The sequence below is a fragment of the Bombina bombina genome, chromosome 4, assembly GCF_027579735.1.
Source record: "Bombina bombina isolate aBomBom1 chromosome 4, aBomBom1.pri, whole genome shotgun sequence".
NCBI classification, from domain to species: domain Eukaryota; kingdom Metazoa; phylum Chordata; class Amphibia; order Anura; family Bombinatoridae; genus Bombina; species Bombina bombina.
The window spans coordinates 1,148,272,554-1,148,296,857 of NC_069502.1; the positions used below are offsets into that span (position 1 = coordinate 1,148,272,554).

The window sequence follows — 24,304 nt, forward strand, 5'->3', positions numbered from 1 at the left end:
ATCTGTGAAAACTGCTTGGGAAAACCTTAATGAGAAGCTAGTTATACCCAATGTTTCCGATAATCCAGGGCTACAGAATTTGGCAGCGCTACAGATAAACAATTCTATTAATAGTAATCGTTTGTGGTATATTTGTTCTGTTATATCATTTACTCATTTAGACTGCTGCTCTTTAAATGGATCAGATTGGATTTGAAAAAAGCAAGAAATCACCAAGCTCAGTAGTGGGTCGGGGTGCAAAAGCACCTTCAGTCTTTTAGGTTGGATCCCTGTTGTACTCAGGCTAAGGCAAAAATGGCCCCTCTTCTGCTGTCCCCTCCTGCCTAGCCACACCTTAAAGGGTCACTGAACCCAATTTTTTTCTTTCATGATTCATATAGAGCATGCGATTTTAAGCAACTTTCTAATTTACTCCTATTATCAATTTTCTTCGTTTTCTTTCTATCTTTATTTGAAAAAGAAAGCATCTAAGTTTTTGTTTTGGTTCAGTACTCTGGACAGCACTTTTTTTATTGGTGGGTGAATGTATCCACCAATCAGCAAGAACAACCCAGTTTGTTCACCAAAAATGGTCCGGCATTTAAACTTACATTCTTGCATTTCAAATAAAGATACCAAGAGAATTAAGAAAATTTGATAATAGGAGTAAATTAGTAAGTTGCTTAAAGGGACAGTATACACTCATTTTCATATAACTGCATGTAATAGACACTACTATAAAGAATAAGATGCACAGATACTGATATAAAAACCCAGTATAAAACTGTTTAAAAACTTACTTAGAAGCTGTCAATTTGGCTCTGTTGAAAAGGTAGTTGGAAAGCCCACTGCAAGTGGAAAATAAGACACTCCCCCCCTCCCCCTTCTTTTGCATATGAAAAGACCCTTTACACAAACAGCAGCAAGCTGGAGAAGGTGTCTGACGGTACTCACATAAAACTTTGGGGCTTGGTTAGGAGTCTGAAAACCAGAGCAATGTTATTTAAAAATAAGCAAAACTATACATTTATTTACAAAAAAAACTTTATGGGCTATATAAATAGATAATCTACAAAACATTTATGCAAAGAAAAAATGAGTGTATAATGTCCCTTTAAAATGTCATGGTCTATCTGAATCACAAAAGAAAAGAATTGGCTTCAGTGTCCCTTTAAAGGGATATTAAACACAGATTTTTTTCTTTCATGATTCAGATAGAGTATGCAATTTTAAACAACTTTATAATTTACTCCTATTATCACATTTTCGTTGTTCTCTTGGTATCTTTATTTGAAAAGCAGGAATATGAGCTTAGGAGACGGGGCATTTTTGGTTCAGCACATGGGTAGCGCTTGATGATTGGTGGCTACATTAAATACAGCAATCAACAAGTGCTACCCAGGTCCGGAACCAAAAATGGGCCGGCTCCTAAACTTACATTACTGCTTTTTCAAATAAAGATACCAAGAGAACGAAGAAAACATTATAAAAGAAGTAAATTAGAAAGGTGCTTAAAAATGCATGCTCTATCTGAATCACAAAAGACAAAATGTGGGATTAATTTCCCTTTAAATCAACTAGTCATACCCTTAAGTTCCCAGCTCCACCCACACCATTCAAACTCCACCCACAGATCACCCTCAACTACACCCACTTGCCTTCCCAGTCTTCTGGCCCTGTGCACGGATCTCTGCAAGGTTATTGTCTACTCCTTAATTGTTCCTGCCAAAGCTGCCACAGTGTTTTTGCAAGGGAATTCTGGTGTATTGGAATGGGAGAAATACATCACTAATAAAAATGTGTATATATATTTATTTATTTTACTCTACTAACCATCTCAGTGCATTTCCAGATTTTTTTGTGCGTGGAAAATGAATTTCAGGGAACAATAAAGCAACAGTAGTATATAGTAGCAGGAGAAAATCTAGATCCCGGTAATAAAAGGTTTCAGTGGCCTTTTTAGGCATCCAGAGGTTCTGTCAATCCTTTTGAAGCTTGAAAAAAATGATACATTGGCATCTCATCTAAACACATTGTTCATCATCTGGAACCATAAATAGTTACACAGTAAAATATCTGATCATTGAAATAAAATACAGTCTCTTTAACATATTGGCTGTTTGTTGATTCTCTTTATAACTTAATTGAAGTACAAAATGCTCATTTCCCACTGATTACTGATTCAGAATTTTGGGTTTCTGTGTCCATTTGAACATTATCAGGTAAAGTTCCATCTTGTGTAGGATGGATGGTTCCATATTCCATACTTTGCATGTGAAGATGTATCTTCTCGTTCACAGCACTGGGCTCACCTATTTCTGTAACATCTTCACCATCCTCATCTTCAGTCTCCTTTAAGAAAATTCAAGGTTAGTTTGATTTTGTAAAGTTTATTAGAAAATAAAAATAGCAAACTGTGCCACATAAGACATAGAATATTTCTAACTTTTACATTTACCAATAACCAAAAATTAGAAGAAAATAATATATATATATAAGTAATGAAAACAAAGAGAAAAAAGTACAATTTAAAAGGACATAAAAATCCATTTCTTTCATGTAATTAGCAAGAGTCCATGAGCTAGTGACGTATGGGATATACATTCCTACCAGGAGGGGCAAAGTTTCCCAAACCTCAAAATGCCTATAAATACACCCCTCACCACACCCACAATTCAGTTTTACAAACTTTGCCTCCCATGGAGGTGGTGAAGTAAGTTTGTGCTAGATTCTTCGTTGATATGCGCTTCGCAGCAGGCTGGAGCCCGGTTTTCCTCTCAGTGTGCAGTGAATGTCAGAGGGATGTGAAGAGAGTATTGCCTATTTGAATTCAATGATCTCCTTCTACGGGGTCTATTTCATAGGTTCTCTGTTATCGGTCGTAGAGATTCATCTCTTACCTCCCTTTTCAGATCGACAATATACTCTTATATACCATTACCTCTACTGATTCTCGTTTCTGGTTTGGCTTTCTATTACATGTAGATGAGTGTCCTGGGGTAAGTAAGTCTTATTTTTGTGACACTCTAAGCTATGGTTGGGCACTTTTATATAAAGTTCTAAATATATGTGTTTAAACATTTATTTGCCTTGATTCAGGATGTTCAACGTTCCTTATTTCAGACAGTCAGTTTCATTATTTGGGATAATGCATTTGAATAATCAATTTTTCTTACCTTAAAATTTGACTTTTTTTCCTGTGGGCTGTTAGGCTCGCGGGGGCTGAAAATGCTTCATTTTATTGCGTCATTCTTGGCGCGGACTTTTTTGGCGCAAAAATTTTCTTTGTCATTTCCGGCGTCATACTTGTCGCCGGAAGTTGCGTCATTTTTTTGACGTTTTTTGCGCCAAAAATGTTGGCGTCACCGGATGTGGCTTCATTTTTGGCGCTTAAAGCATTTAGGCGCCAAATAATGTGGGCGTCTTTTTTGGCGCTAAAAAATATGGGCGTCATTATTGTCTCCACATTATTTAAGGCTCATTGTTTATTTGCTTCTGGTTGCTAGAAGCTTGTTCATTGGCATTTTTTCCCATTCCTGAAACTGTCATTTAAGGAATTTGATCAATTTTGCTTTATATGTTGTTTTTTCTATTACATATTGCAAGATGTCTCAGATTGACCCTGAATCAGAAGATACTTCTGGAAAATTGCTGCCTGATGCTGGATCTACCAAAGTTAAGTGTATTTGTTGTAAACTTGTGGTAACTGTTCCTCCGGCTGTTGTTTGTAATGAATGTCATGACAAACTTGTTAATGCAGATAATATTTCCTTTAGTAATGTTCCATTACCTGTTGCTGTTCCATAAACATCTAATATTCAGGGTGTTCCTGTTAACATAAGAGATTTTGTTTCTAAATCTATTAAGAAGGCTATGTCTGTTATTCCTCCTTCTAGTAAACGTAAAAGGTCTTTTAAAAGTTCTAATTTTTCAGATGAATTTTTAAATGAACATCATCATTCTGATAATGATTTTTCTGGTTCAGAGGATTCTGTTTCAGAGGTTGATACTGATAAATCTTCATATTTATTTAAAATGGAATTTATTCGTTCTTTGCTTAAAGAAGTCTTAATTGCATTAGAAATAGAGGGATCTGGTCCTCTTGATACTAAATCTAAACGTTTGAATACGGTTTTTAAACCTCCTGTAGTTATTCCAGAGGTTTTTCCCGTCCCTGATGCTATTTCTGAAGTAATTTCCAGGGAATGGAATAATTTGGGTAATTCATTTACTCCTTCTAAACGGTTTAAGCAATTATATCCTGTGCCATCTGACAGATTAGAGTTTTGGGACAAAATCCCTAAGGTTGATGGGGCTATCTCTACTCTTGCTAAACGTACTACTATTCCTACGGCAGATAGTACTTCCTTTAAGGATCCTTTAGATTGGAAAATTGAATCCTTTCTAAGAAAAGCTTACTTATGTTCAGGTAATCTTCTTAGACCTGCTATATCTTTGGCGGATGTTGCTGCAGCTTCAACTTTCTGGTTGGAAGCTTTAGCACAACAAGTAACAGATCATAATACTCATAGCATTGTTAATCTTCTTCAACATGCTAATAATTTTATTTGTGATGCCATCTTTGATATCATTAGGGTTGATGTCAGGTATATGTCTTTAGCTATTTTAGCTAGAAGAGCTTTATGGCTTAAAACTTGGAATGCTGATATGTCTTCTAAGTCAACTTTGCTTTCCCTTTCTTTCCAGGGTAATAAATTGTTTGGTTCACAGTTGGATTCTATTATTTCAACTGTTACTGGGGGGAAAGGAACTTTTTTACCACAGGATAAAAAATCTAAAAGTAAATTTAGGTCTGCTAATCGTTTTCGTTCCTTTCGTCACAATAAGGAACAAAAGCCTGATCCTTCCCCTACAGGAGCGGTATCAGTTTGCAAACCATCTCCAGTCTGGAATAAATCCAAGCCTTTTAGAAAGCCAAAGCCAGCTCCCAAGTCCACATGAAGGTGCGGCCCTCATTCCAGCCCAGCTGGTAGGGGGCAGATTACGATTTTTCAAAGAAATTTGGATCATTTCAATTCACAATCTTTGGATTCAGAACATTGTTTCTCAAGGGTACAGAATAGGCTTCAAGATAAGGCCTCCTGCAAGAAGATTTTTTCTTTCCCGTGTCCCAATAAATCCAGTGAAGGCTCAAGCATTTCTGAAATGTGTTTCAGATCTAGAGTTGGCTGGAGTAATTATGCCAGTTCCAGTTCTGGAACAGGGGCTGGGGTTTTACTCAAATCTCTTCATTGTACCAAAGAAGGAGAATTCCTTCAGACCAGTTCTGGATTTAAAAATATTGAATCGTTATGTAAGGATACCAACATTCAAAATGGTAACTATAAGGACTATTTTGCCTTTTGTTCAGCAAGGGCATTATATGTCCACAATAGATTTACAAGATGCATATCTGCATATTCCGATTCATCCAGATCACTATCAGTTTCTGAGATTCTCTTTCCTAGACAAGCATTACCAGTTTGTGGCTCTGCCGTTTGGACTAGCAACAGCTCCAAGGATTTTTACAAAGGTTCTCGGTGCCCTTCTATCTGTAATCAGAGAACAGGGTATTGTGGTATTTCCTTATTTGGACGATATCTTGGTACCTGCTCAGTCTTCACATTTAGCAGAATCTCATACGAATCGACTTGTATCGTTTCTTCGAGAACATGGTTGGAGGATCAATTTACCAAAGAGTTCGTTGATTCCTCAGACAAGGGTAACCTTTTTAGGTTTCCAGATAGATTCAGTGTCCATGACTCTGTCTCTGACGGACAAGAGACGTCTGAAATTGGTTTCAGCTTGTCGGAACCTTCAGTCTCAATCATTCCCTTCGGTAGCCTTATGCATGGAAATTCTAGGTCTTATAACTGCTGCATCGGACGCGATCCCCTTTGCTCGTTTTCACATGCGACCTCTTCAGCTCTGTATGCTGAACCAGTGGTGCAGGGATTATACAAAGATATCTCAATTAATATCTTTAAAACCGATTGTACGACACTCTCTGACGTGGTGGACAGACCACCATCGTTTAGTTCAGGGGGCTTCTTTTGTTCTTCCGACCTGGACTGTGATCTCAACAGATGCAAGTCTGACAGGTTGGGGAGCTGTATGGGGGTCTCTGACAGCACAAGGGGTTTGGGAATCTCAGGAGGCGAGATTACCAATCAACATTTTGGAACTCCGTGCAATTTTCAGAGCTCTTCAGTCGTGGCCTCTTCTAAAGAGAGAGTCGTTCATTTGTTTTCAGACGGACAATGTCACAACCGTGGCATATGTCAATCATCAAGGAGGGACTCACAGTCCTCTGGCTATGAAAGAAGTATCTTGAATACTTGTATGGGCGGAATCCAGCTCCTGTCTAATTTCTGCGGTTCATATCCCAGGTATAGACAATTGGGAAGCGGATTATCTCAGTCGCCAAACGTAACATCCGGGCGAATGGTCTCTTCACCCAGAGGTATTTCTTCAGATTGTTCAATTATGGGGACTTCCAGAAATAGATCTGATGGCTTCTCATCTAAACAAGAAGCTTCCCAGGTATCTGTCCAGATCCAGGGATCCTCAGGCGGAAGCAGTGGATGCATTGTCACTTCCTTGGAAGTATCATCCTGCCTATATCTTTCCGCCTCTAGTTCTTCTTCCAAGAGTGATTTCCAAGATTCTAAAGGAGCGTTCGTTTGTTCTGCTGGTGGCTCCAGCATGGCCTCACAGGTTTTGGTATGCGGATCTTGTCCGGATGGCTACTTGCCAACCGTGGACTCTTCCGTTAAGACCAGACCTTCTATCGCAAGGTCCTTTTTTCCATCAGGATCTCAAATCCTTAAATTTGAAGGTATGGAGATTGAACGCTTGATTCTCAGTCATAGAGGTTTCTCTGAATCCGTAATTAATACTATGTTACAGGCTCGTAAATCTGTATCTAGGAAGATATATTATCAAGTCTGGAAGACTTACATTTCTTGGTGTTCTTCTCATCATTTTTCTTGGCATTCTTTTAGAATTCCTAGAATTTTACAGTTTCTTCAGGATGGTTTGGATAAAGGTTTGTCTGCAAGTTCCTTGAAAGGACAAATCTCTGCTCTTTCTGTTCTTTTTCACAGAAAGATTGCTAGTCTTCCTGATATTCATTGTTTTGTACAGGCTTTGGTTCGTATAAAACCTGTTATTAAGTCAATTTCTCCTCCTTGGAGTTTGAATTTGGTTCTGGGGGCTCTTCAAGCTCCTCCGTTTGAACCTATGCATTCGCTGGATATTAAATTACTTTCTTGGAAAGTTTTGTTTCTTTTGGCCATCTCTTCTGCTAGAAGAGTTTCTGAATTATCTGCTCTTTCTTGTGAGTCTCCTTTTCTGATTTTTCATCAGGATAAGGCGGTGTTGCGAACTTCATTTAAATTTTTACCTAAGGTTGTGAATTCTAACAACATTAGTAGAGAAATTGTGGTTCCTTCATTGTGTCCTAATCCTAAGAACTCTAAGGAAAGATCGTTGCATTCTTTGGATGTAGTTAGAGCTTTGAAATATTATGTTGAAGCTACTAAAGATTTCCGAAAGACTTCTAGTCTATTTGTTATCTTTTCTGGTTCTAGGAAAGGTCAGAAGGCTTCTGCCATTTCTTTGGCATCTTGGTTAAAGTCTTTGATTCATCATGCTTATGTTGAGTCGGGTAGCACTCCGCCTCAAAGGATTACAGCTCATTCGACTAGGTCAGTCTCTACTTCCTGGGCATTTAAGAATGAAGCTTCGGTTGATCAGATTTGCAAAGCAGCAACTTGGTCTTCTTTGCATACTTTTACTAAATTCTACCATTTTGATGTGTTTTCTTCTTCTGAAGCAGTTTTTGGTAGAAATCCCTCCCTCTCTAGTGACTCTTGCGTGGAAGATCCACATCTTGGGTATTCATTATCCCATACGTCACTAGCTCATGGACTCTTGCTAATTACATGAAAGAAAACATAATTTATGTAAGAACTTACCTGATAAATTCATTTCTTTCATATTAGCAAGAGTCCATGAGGCCCACCCTTTTTGTGGTGGTTATGATTTTTTTGTATAAAGCACAATTATTCCAATTCCTTATTTTTTTATGCTTTCGCACTTTTTTCTTATCACCCCACTTCTTGGCTATTCGTTAAACTGATTTGTGGGTGTGGTGAGGGGTGTATTTATAGGCATTTTGAGGTTTGGGAAACTTTGCCCCTCCTGGTAGGAATGTATATCCCATACGTCACTAGCTCATGGACTCTTGCTAATATGAAAGAAATGAATTTATCAGGTAAGTTCTTACATAAGTTATGTTATTCTACAGAGAGAAAGTTGTCTTAAAAAAACAAGTGTCAGAATATCCAGTAGGCTACTCCTTATAGATGAAAATAAAAAACACTGCTTTGTTTCATTAGTTTCCAATTTATTTTCTATTATCAAGTTTGCTTCATTCCCATGATATTCTTTGTTGGAGAGATACCTAGGTAGGCATCTGGATCACTACATGACAGGAAATAGGGCTGCAATCTAGTGCTCTTGCAAATGGATAACATTCTTGCAAAGCTGCTGCCATATAGTGCTCCAGACACGTTTTTTTAAAAATTGCATTCTCTATTTGAATCATGAAAGAAAAAATTTGGGTTTCACATCCCTTTAATATTGCAAAGATATGTATTTGATATATATCAAGTTCTCTTTATAAATTGATACACTTTGCCAATGTTATAAACTTTAATTCATAATTTGTGATTGCCATAAACTTCTTCCCAATTGCAAGGACTGCATATTAAACACACACTATTTGAAGGTTTGTTATTCATGGTTCTGTGTCTTCATATCTTCCGGTACACCAGCCTAGATTTTTTTTTGACAATTTCTAGTGTTTGAACCAAAAATTTACACAGAGATTACGAGTTTTGCGGTAACAGGGGTGCGTTGCTAACTAGCAGTTTTTTCTCACAGCTCACTTAAGACAACGCTGGTATTAGCCGCAAAAAAGTGAGCGGAGAGCAAAATTTAGCTCCACATCTCACCTCAATACCAGTGTTGCTTACGGTAGAGGTGAGCTGGCAAAACGTGCTTGTGTACGATTTCCCCATAGGAATCAATGGGGCAGAATTGGCTGAAAAAAAACCTAACACCTGCAAAAAAGCAGCGTTCAGATTCTAACGCAGCCCCATTGATTCCAATGGGAAAATAAAAGTTATGTCTACACCTAACACCCTAACATGAACCCCGAATCTAAACACCCCTAATATTACACTTATTAACCCCTAATCTGCCGTCCCCGACACCGCTGACACCTGCATTACATTTTTAACCCCTAATCTGCCACTCCGGACACTGCCGCCACGTACATTATCCCTATGAACCCCTAATCTGCTGCCCCCAACATCGCCGACACCTACATTTTATTTATTAACCCCTAATCTCCCGCCCCCAATGTCGCCGCAACCTACCTATAATTATTAACCCCTAATCTGCCGCCCCCATCGTCGCCGCTACTATATTAAATTTATTAACCCCTAAACCTAAGTCTAAACCTAAGTCTAACACCCCCCTAATTTAAATATAATTTAAATAAAACGAAATAAAATTACTACAATTAAATAAATAAATCCTATTTAAAACTAAATACTTACCTGTAAAATAAACCCTAAGCTAGCTACAATATACCTAATAGTTACATTTGTATTTAGCTTAGGGTTTATTTTTATTTTACAGGCAACTTTGTATTTATTTTAACTAGGTACAATAGTTATTAAATAGTTATTAACTATATAATAACTACCTAGTTAAAATAAAGACAAATATACCTGTAAAATAAATCCTAACCTAAATTACAATTACACTACACACTACACTATCATTAAATTAATTACCTAAACTAACTACAATTAAATACAATTAAATTAAATAAACTAAAGTACAAAAAACACAAACACTAAATTACAGAAAATAAAAAAATAATTACAAGAATTTTAAACTAATTACACCTAATCTAATCCCCCTAATAAAATAGCCCCCCAAAATAATAAAAATCCCTACCCTATACTAAATTACAAATAGCCATTAAAAGGGCTTTTTGCGGGGCATTGCCCCAAAGTAATCAGCTCTTTTACCTGTAAAAAAAAAATACAATACCCCCCAACATTAATACCCACACACCCAACCCTACTCTAAAACGCACCCAATTCCCCCTTAATATAACCTAACACTAACCCCTTGAAGATCACCCTACCTTGAGCCGTCTTCACCCAGCCGGGCACAAGTGGTCCTCCAGAGGGGCAGAAGTCTTTATCCGATCCGGGCAGAAGAGGACCTCCAGACGGGCAGAAGTCTTCATGCAGGCAGCATCTTCTATCTTCATCCATCTGGAGTGGAGCGGGTCCATCTTGAAGCCAGCCGACGCAGAGCATCCTCTTCTTCTGACGACTGACGACGAATGAAGGTTCCTTTAAATGATGTCATTTAAGATGGCGTCCCTTGAATTCCGATTGGCTGATAGGATTCTATCAGCCAATCGGAATTAAGGTAGGAAAAATCCTATTGGCTGATGCAATCAGCCAATAGGATTGAGCTTGCATTCTATTGGCTGATTGGAACAGCCAATAGAATGCGAGTTCAATCCTATTGGCTGATTGCATCCAATCCTATCAGCCAATCGGAATTCAAGGGAAGCCATCTTGGATGATGTCATTTAAAGGAACCTTCATTCGTCGGGAGTCGTCGAAAGAAGAGGATGCTCCGCGTCGGCTGGCTTCAAGATGGACCCGCTCCGCTCCGGATGAATGAAGATAGAAGATGCCGCCTGGATGAAGACTTCTGCCCGTCTGGAGGTCCTCTTCTGCCCAGATCGGATGAAGACTTCTGCCCCTATGGAGGACCACTTGTGCCCAGCTGGGTGAAGACGGCTCAAGGTAGGGTGATCTTCAAGGGGTTAGTGTTAGGTTTTATTACGGGGGGGATTGAGTGGGTTTTAGAGTAGGGTTGGGTGTGGTTTTAGAGTAGGGTTGGGTGTGTGGGTGGTGGGTTTTAATGTCGGGGGGGTATTGTATTTTTTTTTTACAGATAAAAGAGCTGATTACTTTGGGGCAATGCCCCGCAAAAAGCCCTTTTAAGGGCTATTAGTAATTTAGTATAGGGTAGGGATTTTTATTATTTTGTATATTTGTCTTTATTTTAACTAGGTAGTTATTATATAGTTAATAACTATTTAAAAACTATTGTACCTAGTTAAAATAAATACAAAGTTGCCTGTAAAATAAAAATAAACCCTAAGCTAGATACAAATGTAACTATTAGTTATATTGTAGCTAGCTTAGGGTTTATTTTACAGGTAAGTATTTAGTTTTAAATAGGATTAATTTATTTAATTGTAGTAATTTTATTTATATTTATTTAAATTATACTTGTTAGGGGGGTTAGGGTTAGACTTAGGTTTAGGGGTTAATAAATGTAATATAGTAGCGGCGGTGTTGGGGGCGGCAGATTAGGGGTTAATAAATTTTGGTAGGTGTTGGCGATGTTAGGGACAGCAGATTAGGGGTTAATAAAATTTAACTAGTGTTTGCGAGGTGGGAGTGCGGCGGTTTAGGGGTTAATATATTTATTAAAGTGGCACTGATGTCCGGTCGGCAGATTAGGGGTTAAAAATTTTATTTAAGTGTTTGCGATGGGGGGGCCTCGGTTTTGGGGTTAATAGGTATTTTATGGGTGTTAGTGTACTTTTTAGCACTTTAGTTAAGAGTTTTATGTTACAGCGTTAACCCATAAAACTCTTAACTACTGACTTTTAAATGCGGTAGGAGTCTTGACAGGAGAGGGTCTACCGCTCACTTCTTCCAAGACTCGTAATACCGGCGTTAGGCAAATCCCATTATAAAGATAGGACACGCAATTGACGTAAGGGGATTTGCGGTAAGCTCGAGTCGCGGAAAAAAGTGAGCGGTACACCTGTACCTGCCAGACTCGTAATACCAGCGGGCATTAAAAAGCAGCGTTGGGACCTCTCAACGCTGCTTTTTAAGGCTAACGCAAGACTCGTAATCTAGCCGTTAATTTGCTAGATGAATTAGATGAATATTATATTTAACAGGTTGTAGTAAAAGAAAAAATATATTTATTTTTAATTTAAGTTTTTGTTATTACTAAAAGCTGTGATCTAATCTTTACTTTGATAAAATTGTAATAGTGTTTCAAACTGTAACTTTTAACATATGTGTTAAATAACATAATTTATGTAAGAATTTACCTGATAAATTCATTTCTTTCATATTGCCAAGAGTCCATGAGCTAGTGACGTATCGGATAAACAATCCTACCAGGAGGGGCAAAGTTTCCCAAACCTCAAAATGCCTTTAAATACACCCCTCATCACACCCACAATTCAGTTTAATGAATAGCCAAGTAGTGGGGGATAAAGAAAGGAGTAAAAAGCATCAAAAAAGGAATTTGGAAATAATTGTGCTTTATACAAAAAATCATAACCACCATAAAAAGGGTGGGTCTCATGGACTCTTGCCAATATGAAAGAAATTAATTTTATCAGGTAAGTTCTTACATAAATTATGTTTTCTTTCATGTAATTGGCAAGAGTCCATGAGCTAGTGATGTATGGGATAGTAATACCCAAGAAGTGGAACTCCACAGAAGAGTCACTAGAGAGGGAGGGACAAAAATAATAACATTTTCCGCTGAAAAAAATTAATCCACAACCCAAAATATATTCTCATAACTGAAAAGAAAAACTTAAACATAAGCAGAGGAATCAAACTGAAACAGCTGCCTGAAAAACTTTTCTACCAAAAACTGCTTCCGAACAAGCAAATACATAAAAATGGTAGAATTTAGTAAATGTATGCAAAGAAGACCAAGTTGCTTCTTTGCAAATCTGATCAACTGAAGCTTCATTCTTAAAAGTCCACTAAGTGGAGACTGATCTAGTAGAATGAGCTGTAATTCTCTGTGGCGGGGCCTGACCCGACTCCAAATAAGCCTGATGAATCAAAAGCTTTACTGAAACACAGGGATTGGTACAGCGCCAAAAGGCCAAGGGACAGATATACAGAACTGCCGATACGTTTAAAATGTGGATTTATTACAATCAGATAAAACAATAAACGGCATAAATTGTAAAATAAGGTAAAACCAAATGGTGTGGTGGCAAGGATTGCCGAGCAAGTTTTTAAGAAAGGCAATAAAAAATGTTTAAAACCATAGGATTGCTAGCAAAATTAAAAAAAACGTTGAACCAGAAATATCTTGACAATCATATAATTAACGTAGAAGTCTAGGGTACGTAAAAAAGGTTAATCAGGCTGTCTGAGAATTGAATGGGTGGGATGCTGTGGGTCAGTGGAGTCAGTTATGGATCCATATTATAGTGTGCACTGTGGTGAATTGTGGGAGGTGCGTGCAACGTTAAGAGAATAACCCTATTCCAGAATAGACCTGGGTGTGGATGCTTGAAAGCTCCCAGAGAACAAATACAATGTGGTAAATTACAACACAGTAAAAATGGTAACAGGTGGAATGTGGTAGAATGCAACACAGTGGTGGGGATAATAAAACTTGATATAAAATCACAAAAAAGGTACACATAAAGGGTCTACGCGTTTCGGTCCTCAAAAGACCTTTTTCAGTCTTGAAAAAGGTCTTTTGAGGACCGAAACGCGTAGACCCTCTGGTAAGCATGTTGTTAGAATTCACAACCTTAGGTAGCAATTTAAATAAAGTCTGCAAAACTGCCTTATCCTGATGGAAAATCAGAAAAGGAGATTCACAAGAAAGAGCAGATAATTTGTAAGCTCTTATAGCAGAAGAGATTGCCAAAAGGAACAACACTTTCCAAGAAAGTAGTTTAATGTCCAAAGAATGCATAGGCTCAAAAGGAGGAGCCTGTAAAGCCTTCAAAACCAAATTAAGACTCCAAGGAGGAGAGATTAATTTAATGACAGGCTTGATATGGACCAAAGCCTGTACAAAACAGTGAATATCAGGAAGCTTAGCAATCTTTCTGTGAAATAAAACAGAAAGAGCAGAGATTTGTCCCTTCAAGGAACTTGCAGACAAACCTTTATCCAAACCATCCTGAAGAAACTGTAAAATTCTAGGAATTCTAAAAGAATGCCTGGAGAATTTATGACAAGAACACCATGAAATATAAGTCTTCCAAACTCGATAATAAATCTTCCTAGAAACAGATTTATGAGCCTGTAACATAGTATTAATCACTGAGTCAGAGAAACCTCTCTGACTAAGAACTAGGCGTTCAATTTCCATACCTTCAAATTTAATGATTTGAGATCCTGATGGAAAAATGGACCTTGAGACAGAAGGTCTGGTCTTAAAGGAAGTGGCCAAGGTTGGCAACTGGACATCAGAACAAGATCCGCATACCAAAACCTATGAGGCCATGCTGGAGCTACCAGCAACACAAACGATTGTTCCATGATGATCTTGGAGATCACTCTTGGAAGAAGAACTAGAAGCATCCACCGCCTACACCTGAAGATCCCTGGACCTTGACAGGTACCTGGGAAGTTTCTTGTTTAGATGGGAAGCCATCAGATCTATTTCTGGAAGACCCCACACCTGAACAATCTGAAAAAACACATCTGGATGGAGCGACCACTCCCCCGGATGTAAAGTCTGACGGCCGCTTCCCAATTGTCTACACCTGGGATATGAACCACAGAAATTAGACAGGAGCTGGATTCCACCCAAAAAAGTATCCGAGATACTTCTTTCATAGCTTGGGAACGGTGAGTCCCACCCTGATGGTTGACATATGCCACAGTTGTGATATTGTCTGTCTGAAAACAAATGAACGGTTCTCTCTTCAACAGAGGCCAAACCTGAAGAACCCTGAAAATAGCACAGAGTTCGAAAATATTGATTTGTAACCTCGCCTCTTGAGATTTCCAAACCCCTTGTGCTGTCAGAGATCCCCAGACAGTTCCCCAACCTGAAAGACTTGCATCTGTTGTGATCACAGTCCAGGTTGGATGAACAAAAGAGGCCCCTTGAACTATACGATGGTTATCTAACCACCAAGTCAGAGAGAGTCGAACATTGGGATTTAAGGATATTAATTGTGATATCTTTGTATAATCCCTGCACCATTGATTCAGCATACAAAGCTGCAGATGTCTCATATGAAAACGTGCAAAGGGGATCACGTCTGATGCTGCAGTCATGAGACCTAAAACTTCCATGCACATAGCTACTGAAGGGAATGATTGAGACTGAAGGTTTCGACAAGCTGAAACCAATTTTATTTGTCTCTTGTCTGTTAGAGACAGAGTCATGGACACTGAATCTATCTGGAAACCTAAAAAGGTGACCCTTGTCTGAGGAATCAAGGAACTTTTTGATAAATTGATCCTCCAACCATGTCTTTGAAGAAACAACACTAGTTGATTCATGTGAGATTCTGCAGAATGTAAAGACTGAGCTAGTACCAAGATATCGTCCAAATAAGGAAACACTGCAATACCCCGTTCTCTGATTACAGAGAGTAGGGCACAGAGAACCTTTTAAAAGATTTTTGGAGCTGTCGCTTGGCCAAATGGAAGAGCAACAAATTGGTAATGTTTGTCTATAAATGAGAATCTCAGAAACTGATAGTGGTCTGGATAAATCAGAATATGAAGATATGCATCCTGTAAGTCTATCATGGACATATAATGCCCTTTCTGAACAATAGACAGAATAGTCCTTATAGTCACCATTTTGAAAGTTGGCACTCTTACAAAATGATTCAAAATTTTCAGATCCAGAACTGGTCTGAATGACTTTTCTTTCTTTGGGACAATGAATAGATTTGAATAATACCCCAGACCAGTGTTCCCTGTAACGTGCGCGGCAGCGCGGCCGCGCATTAATCTGGGTAGTCCCGCGCATTGATAAAGACAGGCCGCGCATGATTGGGGGCAGTGAGGGGATTGCTTGTTGCAACATAGCGTTGGGAAGTTTTAGATGCGAATAGCGATCATCATTATAATGTGTCCTGCTGAGCTGGCAGCTTGTGAAGGTGAGTGTCTGAGTTCATATAGTCATTCTTATTTTTTTTTCCGCGGGCTTCTGTATTGGCGGGAGGAGCAGGGGGTGTAGCCTCAGTAACAGGTACTTATCGCTGGACGCACTTCTAGCACAGCTGCCAGTTCCTTACAGTCATAGAGAGCACAGACCTCGCAAAGCAGCAGTGACCTTTATAGTACCCAGCTAACGAAGACCTCGCAAAGCAGCAGTGACCCTAATAGTACCCAGCTAACAAACACTTACTACATAGTCTTCCTGGGTTCACTCCTGGCATTGTCAGTTAAATGTGCTGCTTTGCGAGGTCTGTGCTCCCTATGACTGTAAGGAAGTGGATGGCAGCTGTGCTGGCAGTGTGTCCAGCTTTAAACACCTGTTACTGAGGCTACAAATAATGCATGATGATCGTGCAAGCTGCAAGCATGATGTAGGAGGGAAGGTAAGGTCTGTTCTGGAGGGCTACACATAATGCTTTATCTGGAGGAAGTATACTGAAGTTTAGTGTTCTGGTTCCCTACAGTGTTAGTTTGCAGGAGAATCATGATTTCTTTCCATGATTTATAGGTTGAGCTAATCACCGGGTCTACAGCAGAATAACAGTTGAACCTAGTCCCTGACTCATGGTGTTATTCTGCTGTGGACCGGTGATTAGCTCAACCTATAAATACTGGATTAACCCTTCAATCCTTCCTGTTTCCTGTATCTGCAGTTTATCTCCCCCCAAAGAAATATAGAAGAGTTCCAAAAAAATTGCAAACACTTTTCCTTAAATATTTTTTACACCCTCTGTGTGTCTCTCCCCCTTCTCCCCCTCACTCTTCCACCCTATCCCCCTCACTCTTCCTTCCTCTCCCCCTTAATCTTCCCCCTTCTCCCCTCTCCTCTCACTCTTCCCCCCTCTCCCCCTCACTCTTCCCCCTCTCCCCTCCCTCTCCCCTCCCCCTCCCTCTCCCCTCCCCCTCCCTCTCCCCTCCCCCTCCCCTCCCTCTCCCCTCCCCCTCCCCTCCCTCTCCCCTCCCCCTCCCTCTCCCCTCCCCCTCCCTCTCCCCCCTCCCTCTCCCCTCCCCCTCCCTCTCCCTCTCTCCCTCCCCCTCCCTCCCCCTCTCTCTCCCTCCCCCTCCCACTCCCTCCCCCTCCCCCTCCCTCTCCCCTCCCCCTCTCTCCCCCTCCCTCCCCCTCTCTCCCCATCCCTCCCCCTCTCTCCCCCTCCCTCCCCCTCTCTCCCCCTCTCTCCCCTCCCCCTCCCTCCCCCTCCCTCCCCCCTTCTCCCCTCTCCTCTCACTTTTCCCCCCTCTCCCCCTCACTCTTCCCCCTCTCTCCCCTCCCCCTCCCTCCCCCTCCCTCCCCCTCCCTCCCCCTCCCTCTCTCCCCTCCCCCTCCCTCTCTCCCCTCCCTCTCTCATCTCCCCCCTCCCCCTCCCTCCCCCTCCCTCCCCCTCCCTCCCCTCCCCCTCCCTCCCCCTCTCTCCCCTCCCCCTCTCTCCTCCTCCTCTCCCTTCCCCCTTCTCCCCTCTCCTCTCACTCTTCCCCCCTCTCCCCCTCACTCTTCCACCTCTCCCCTCCCCCTCCCTCTCTCCCCTCCCCCTCCCTCCCCCTCTCTCCCCTCCCCCTCCCTTCCCCTCTCTCCCCTCCCCCTCCCTCCCTCCCCCTCTCTCCCCTCCCCCTCTCTCCCCTCCCCCTCTCTCCCCTCCCCCTCCCTCCCCTCCCCCTCCTTATCCCTCTCCCCTCCCTCCCCCTCCCTCCCCTCCCTCCCCCTCCCTCCTTATCCCTCTCCCCTCCCTCCCCCTCCCCTCCCTTCCCCTCCCTCCCGTGTCTCTCTCCCCCTGTGTCTGTCTCTTCCTATGTGTCTCTCTCTCTTCCTCTGTGTCTCTCCTCCCTCTGTGTCTCCCTCCCTTTCATGGGACCACTAGCTCTTGGGCAACTTTTTCAAACCTTGTATGTGTGTATGTGTGTGTGTGTGTATATATATATATATATATATATATATAAAACTAAAAGAAGCAGGCACTCACTGGTATTTAAATAAAGGATATCTTTTAATCCCACAAGATGTGACGTTTCGGAGTATTACCTCCTTCCTCAGACATAACAAGAAAGTGAATAACGGTAACCTCTATATATACACATGTGGGAATCGTGAGTGCCATACTCTGCCTGGAATTATATATATATATATATATATATATATATATATACACACACACACACAGTCATTCTATATCAAAGTGTTGTCCAGTTACCAGGTCATGTAAAAAAATTCTGCTCAGAGCAGTAGCAGCTCCGCACAGCTGTAAAAAAAATTAGAGGGAACATTGCCCCAGACCCTGTTCCTGAAACGGAACTGGTATGATTACCCCTGAAAGCTCCAGGTCTGAAACACACTTCAGAAAAGCCTGAGCCTTTACTGGATTTGCTGGGATGCATGAGAGAAAAAATCTTCTCACAGGAGGTCTTACTCTGAATCCTATTCGGTACCCTTGAGAGACAATCTGAATCTATTGATTTTGGACAGAATCTGCCCAAATGCTTTGGAAGAATCTTAATCTGCCCCCTACCAGCTGAGCTGGAATGAGGGCAGCACCTTCATGCAGACTTGGGGGCTGGCTTTGGTTTCTTAAATGGCATGGATTTACTCCAACTTGAAGAAGGTTTCCAATTGGAACCAGATTCTTTGGGGGAACGATTGGGTTTCTGTTCCTTATTTTGTTGAAAGGAACAAAAGCGGTTAGAAGCTTTAGATTTAGGTCTTTTATCCTGAGGCAAAAAAACTCCCTTCACCCCAGTGACAGTTGAAATAATAGAATCCAAATGAGAACCAAATAAATTATTACCTTGGAAAGAAAGAGATAGTAATCTAGACTTAGATACCATGTCAGCATTCCAACATATGAGCCACAAAGCTCTTCTAGCTAAAATAGCTAAAGACATAGATTTAACATCAATTTTGATGATATAAAAAATGGCATCACAGATGAAATGATTAGCATGTTGAAGCAAGCGAACAATGCTAGACAAATCAGGATCCATTTCCTGTTGCGCTAAACTTTCCAACCAAAAAGTTGATGCAGCTGCAACATCAGCCATAGAAATGGCAGGCCTGAGAAGATAGCCAGAATATAAAAAAGCTTTCCTTAAATAAGATTCAAGTTTCCTATCTAAAGGGTCCTTAAAGGAAGTACTATCTTCCATAGGAATAGTAGTACGTTTGGCAAGAGTAGAAATAGCCTCATCAACTTTGGGGATCTTTTCCCAAAACTCCAATGTAACTGCTGGCAAAGGATACCATTTTTTAAACCTTGAATAAGAAATAAAAGAAGTACCAGGCCTATTCCATTCCTTAGAAATCATATCAGAAATAGCATCAGGAACTGGAAAAACCTCTGGAGTAACCACAGGAGGTTTATAAACAGAATTTAAACGTTTACTAGTTTTTGTATCAAGAGAACTAGTTTCCTCAATTTCCAACGTAATCAACACCTCTTTTAACAAGGAACGAATATACTCCATTTTAAATAAATAAGTAGATTTGTCAGTGTCAATATCTGAGGAAGGATCTTCTGAATCAGATAGATCCTCATCAGAGGAGGATAATTCAGTATGTTGTCAGTCATTTGAAATTTCATCTACTTTATGAGAAGTTTTAAAAGACCTTTTACGTTTATTAGAAGGCGGGATAGCAGACAAAGCCTTCTGAATCGCATCAGCAATAAATCTTTTATATTCACAGGGATATCATGTACATTAGATGTTGAAGGAACAACAGGCATTGTACTATTACTGATGGATACATTTTCTGCATGTAAAAGCTTATCATGAAAACTATTACATACCACAGATATAATCTCCAAAAATTTATATCAAATGCACTTAGCTTTGGTAGAACTGTTATCATGCAGCAGGGTTCCAACAGTGGTTTCTGAGACAGGATCAGAGTGACACATCTTGCAAATGTAAGGAAAAAAAACAACAACATATAAAGCAAAATTATCAATTTCCTTATATGGCAGTTTCAGGAATGGGAAACAAAAATGCAAACAGCATAGCCCTCTGACATATAAAAAGGCAAGAGGCATATAGGAATGGGGTTTTAAATAATGAAATTATTTGGTGCCAAGTATGACGCACAATGCAAAATGACACACTCGCGTCATTGCAGACGCAACCTTGTGCAAGGAAACTCGGCGTAAATAAGACCCCGGAATTGACGAATTTGCGTCACCGGACGAACCTTTGCACCAAGAAAATCTTGCGCCAAAAATGACGCAATAAACTTTTTGCAACCTCGCAAGCCTAATTTTGTCCGTGAAAATTTAATGAAAAAGCAGTCAATTTGAAAAAAGACTATACCCCAGGTAAGAGAAATATTTTCCTAAATATGTTTTTTCCCAAATATGAAAGTGATAGTCTGCAAAAGGAAATATACATAAACCTGACTCATGGCAAATATAAGTACAATACATATATTTAGAACTTTATATTAATACATAAAGTGCCAAACCATAGCTGAGAGTGTCTTAAGTAATGAAAACATACTTACCGAAAGACACCCATCCACATATAGCAGATAGCCAAACCAGTACTGAAACAGTTATCAGTAGAGGTAATGGAATATGAGAGTATATCGTCGATCTGAAAAATGGAGGTAGGAGATGAATCTCCACGACCGATAACAGAGAACCTATGAAAAATATTTCCCGCAAGGAAAACCATAGAATTCAATAGGTAATACTCTCTTCACATCCCTCTGACATTCAGTTTACTCTGAGAGGAATCAGGCTTCAAAATGCTGAGAAGCGCATATCAACGTAGAAAATCAAGCACAAACTTACTTCACCACCTCTATAGGAGGCAAAGTTTGTAAAACTGAATTGTGGGTGTGGTGAGGGGTGTATTTATAGGCATTTTGAGGTTTGGGAAACTTTGCCCCTCCTGGTAGGATTGTATATCCCATACGTTACTAGCTCATGGACTCTTGCCAATTACATGAAAGAAATGCTTGGCTATTGCTTTTGTACTTGACCCTTAAAGGGACACGAAACCCAAAAAAATTATTTCATGATTAAGATAGAGAATACAATTTTAAACAACTTTCCAATTTACTTCTATTATTTAATTTGCTTCCTTATCTTGTTGCCCTTTGCTGAAAGGTTTATCTAGGAAAGCTCAGGAGCAGCAAAGAACCTAGGTTCTAGCTGCTGATTGGTCGCTGCATATATATATATATATATATACCGATTGTCATTTGCTCACGCATGTGTTCTGTTAGAAACCAGTAGTGTATTGCTGCTCCTTCAACAAATGATACCAAAAGAATGAAACAAAATAGATAATAGAAGTAAATTAGAAAGTTGTTTAAAAATGTATTCTCTATCTGAACTATGAAAGGAAAAATTTGGGTTTCATGTTTCTTTAAGGCTTCAGAGTGTACAGGTTATGGATGCATTCCCAAGCAGTTTATACGTAGTACATGTTTGGTTTGCATTATTAGACTGTAATCTCACAGAACTTGTACTTGTGTATTGTAAGCCAATGTATACGTCCCAAGATTTGTGCCTTGTGTATTATTTTATTTGTAGCAAATACAAATCGGATAACCTGACTAGTACATTTCTGTGTTTATCACAGTAGATGTGTGAATGGACTTGAAAAAGACCTCTTCTACTTAGGTGAAATAGTCTGAGTAAAGACCACACTACTTCTCTTAATGAGATTCAGTAACAGGTGAATATAGCTCAGTAACATATCAATGTGTGTAATTCAAATTAAACTTACTGTACCTAGTTCAGACAGAGCATGCAATTTTAAACAGCTTTCCAGTTTCCTTCTATTGTCCAATTTGCTTTTCTCTCTTGGTATTCTTTGTTGAAAGCAATCCCATGTAAGCTTAGGAGCAGCAATGTACAAATGGCAAGTAGCTACTTATTGGTGGCTGCACATACATGTCTCTTGTCCCTGTCTCACTCGATGCGTTCAGCTAGCTCCCAGTCATGCATTTCTGCTCTCTCAACAAAGAATACCAAGAGAATAAAGCAAATTTGATAACAGAAGTAAATTGGAAATTTTTTAAAATTGTATGTACCAACTAGATCATGAATATTTGTAACTTTTCTTGTACCTCATCCTGCATCCTGTTGTATTCGTCAATGACGTATTGATATTTTGGCAGATTCAAGCCAAAGATTGATGCTAAACGTCCTCCAAGGAAATCACAGGCTGAAATAAAATCATAGATCAGTTAATATGTTACCTTAATATATGTGGTATATTTAGTTGTTCTGCTGCCCTAGGCACTGGGAATTCTGCCAGCCCCAAAACCCCTTTAATAAAATTAGCTTATATTTGCCTCACATTTTTCACGACCAGAGGCCAGGAATACATTAATGGGTCATGCACCCCACTAGATTAAATGTACATTAAACACCAAATACATTTTATAAGCAGTAGTACTCTGGTTTTCTCCGCCTACCTCTAGTCATGGGTGTGCTGATATGTTGAAATCTAGCTTCCAATGCATTTCAGTGCTAACATGTGCAGCAACTCTCCTTCAGGTACCTACAGTAAAATCTAGTATCCAAAAAAGTATTTAGTGTTTAATGTCCCTTTAATAAATGAAACATTTAAAGGGACAGTAAACACCAGAATGTTTGTTGTTTAAAAAGAAAGATAATCCCTTTATTACCCATTCCACAATTTTGCATAACCAACACAGTTATAATAATATACTTTTTACCTCTGTGATTACCTTGTATCTATGCCTCTGCAAACTGCCCACTTTTTTCAGTTCTTTTGAAAGACTTGCAGTTTAGCCAATCAGTGCTGACTCCTAGGAGCTTCACGTGCCTGACCTCAATATTATCTATATGAAACACATGAACTAACGCCCTCTAGTGGTGAAAAACTGTCAAAATGCTTTCAGATTAGAGGCAGTCTTCAAGGTCTAAGAAATTAGCACATGAACCTCCTAGATTTAGCTTTCAACTAAGAATACCAAAAGAACAAAGCAAAATTGGTAATACAAGTAAATTGGAAAGTTGTTTAAAATTGCATGCCCTATTTAAATCATGAAATATTTTTTTTACTTTACTATCCCTTTAAAGAGTATAAAAGTAATCAAAACTGAAATATTCATGAATGCATTTAAATCAGTTTGCAGTATATTTGTATTAACAAACATACCTTTGTTGTTTCAGGGGCCCAGTGCACCTGCAGGAGAGAGCCAGTAGTGTCAGGTGTTTCAGAGATGACCTATTTTGCGTTGTAAGAACCACCACTGGCTTTCTGGGCAGGTGTATTGTCTGATGCTGTTGCACTGGGCATTGCAGCATATGCACATATGAACCTTAAAGGGACATTAAACACTGAATATATTTTATCAGAATAGTAACGAGGTTATTCCCCACCTCCCATGGGTGACGCCATGTTGTAATCTGGTTTTCACTACTTTCCAGCACTGGCCTATTTGCACATGTGCAACAACTCACCTTTAGAGATAGTTATCTGCAGTAAAACCTAGGTTACATTATGGCAGCATCCATGATTTGTGGTAGGTACATGTGTGTTAAGTGTCCATTTAACTAGTAATAATGTTTAGTAGTAACATGTTTGCTAATACAAGTATATGATGGTAAACTTTACATGTTTTAAAATCAGGTCCTGAATCTAAGCAATATTTTAGACGGACTTTAACCCCTTAGCCCATTAGGAAGTATATATATATATATATATATATATATACTTTGCTTATCGTACTGCACAACGTATATAAACGTTGTAGCTGCAGGAAGCGCCAGCAGTCTGGGCTGTTAAGTTACAGCCAAGAGCTGGAGTTCCTGAACTTGAGGCATCTGCCCGCATATGTAACCAGAGCACTATCTGTGCCTCGCTTACATATGAAGGCAGATGCCCGATCGTCTGCTGGTGCCGACGGGAGGTGTGGGAGGGAATTCAGGAGGCGGGTGGAGGAGTAAGGAGGGAGTGGGAGGTGGAGGAGGAAGGAGGGAGTGGGAGGGCCCTACACTGCAAACATTAACAAAATAAAGGGATAGGGAGGAGGGAATGGGCGCTACGCTACAGAAAAAAGGTGAGGTGGTGGTGTGGGGACCACTACAAAAAAAAATATATTAAATAACGGGGCGGAGCCAGCATCCAAGCCAACCGGTCGCACTTGTCCTGAGCTCAGGTTAAAGTCTTAACTAACCTCGCAAAAAAAAAGCGAAATCAGGGTAAACACTTGCATCCCCTTCATCCCGTAGGGTAGGCAACATTGAGAGCCTCACTGAGAACTTTGCAGGTCACCT

The 24,304-nt window shown here is 39.9% G+C and overlaps 1 protein-coding gene across 1 annotated transcript in view; it reads right to left on the reverse strand.

The window, feature by feature from the left end:
* Positions 1–1,736: 1,736 nt before the first annotated feature.
* Positions 1,737–24,304, reverse strand: part of FAM177B (family with sequence similarity 177 member B) — a 38,845-nt gene continuing 16,277 nt past the window's right edge. Inside the window, exons 4-5 of the mRNA XM_053709371.1 lie at positions 22,123–22,220; positions 1,737–2,331 (exon numbers count right to left, since the gene is read on the reverse strand). Coding sequence (XP_053565346.1) covers positions 2,140–2,331; positions 22,123–22,220 — 290 coding nt within the window. The 3' untranslated portion in view covers positions 1,737–2,139. The remainder of the gene's footprint in view (positions 2,332–22,122; positions 22,221–24,304) is intronic.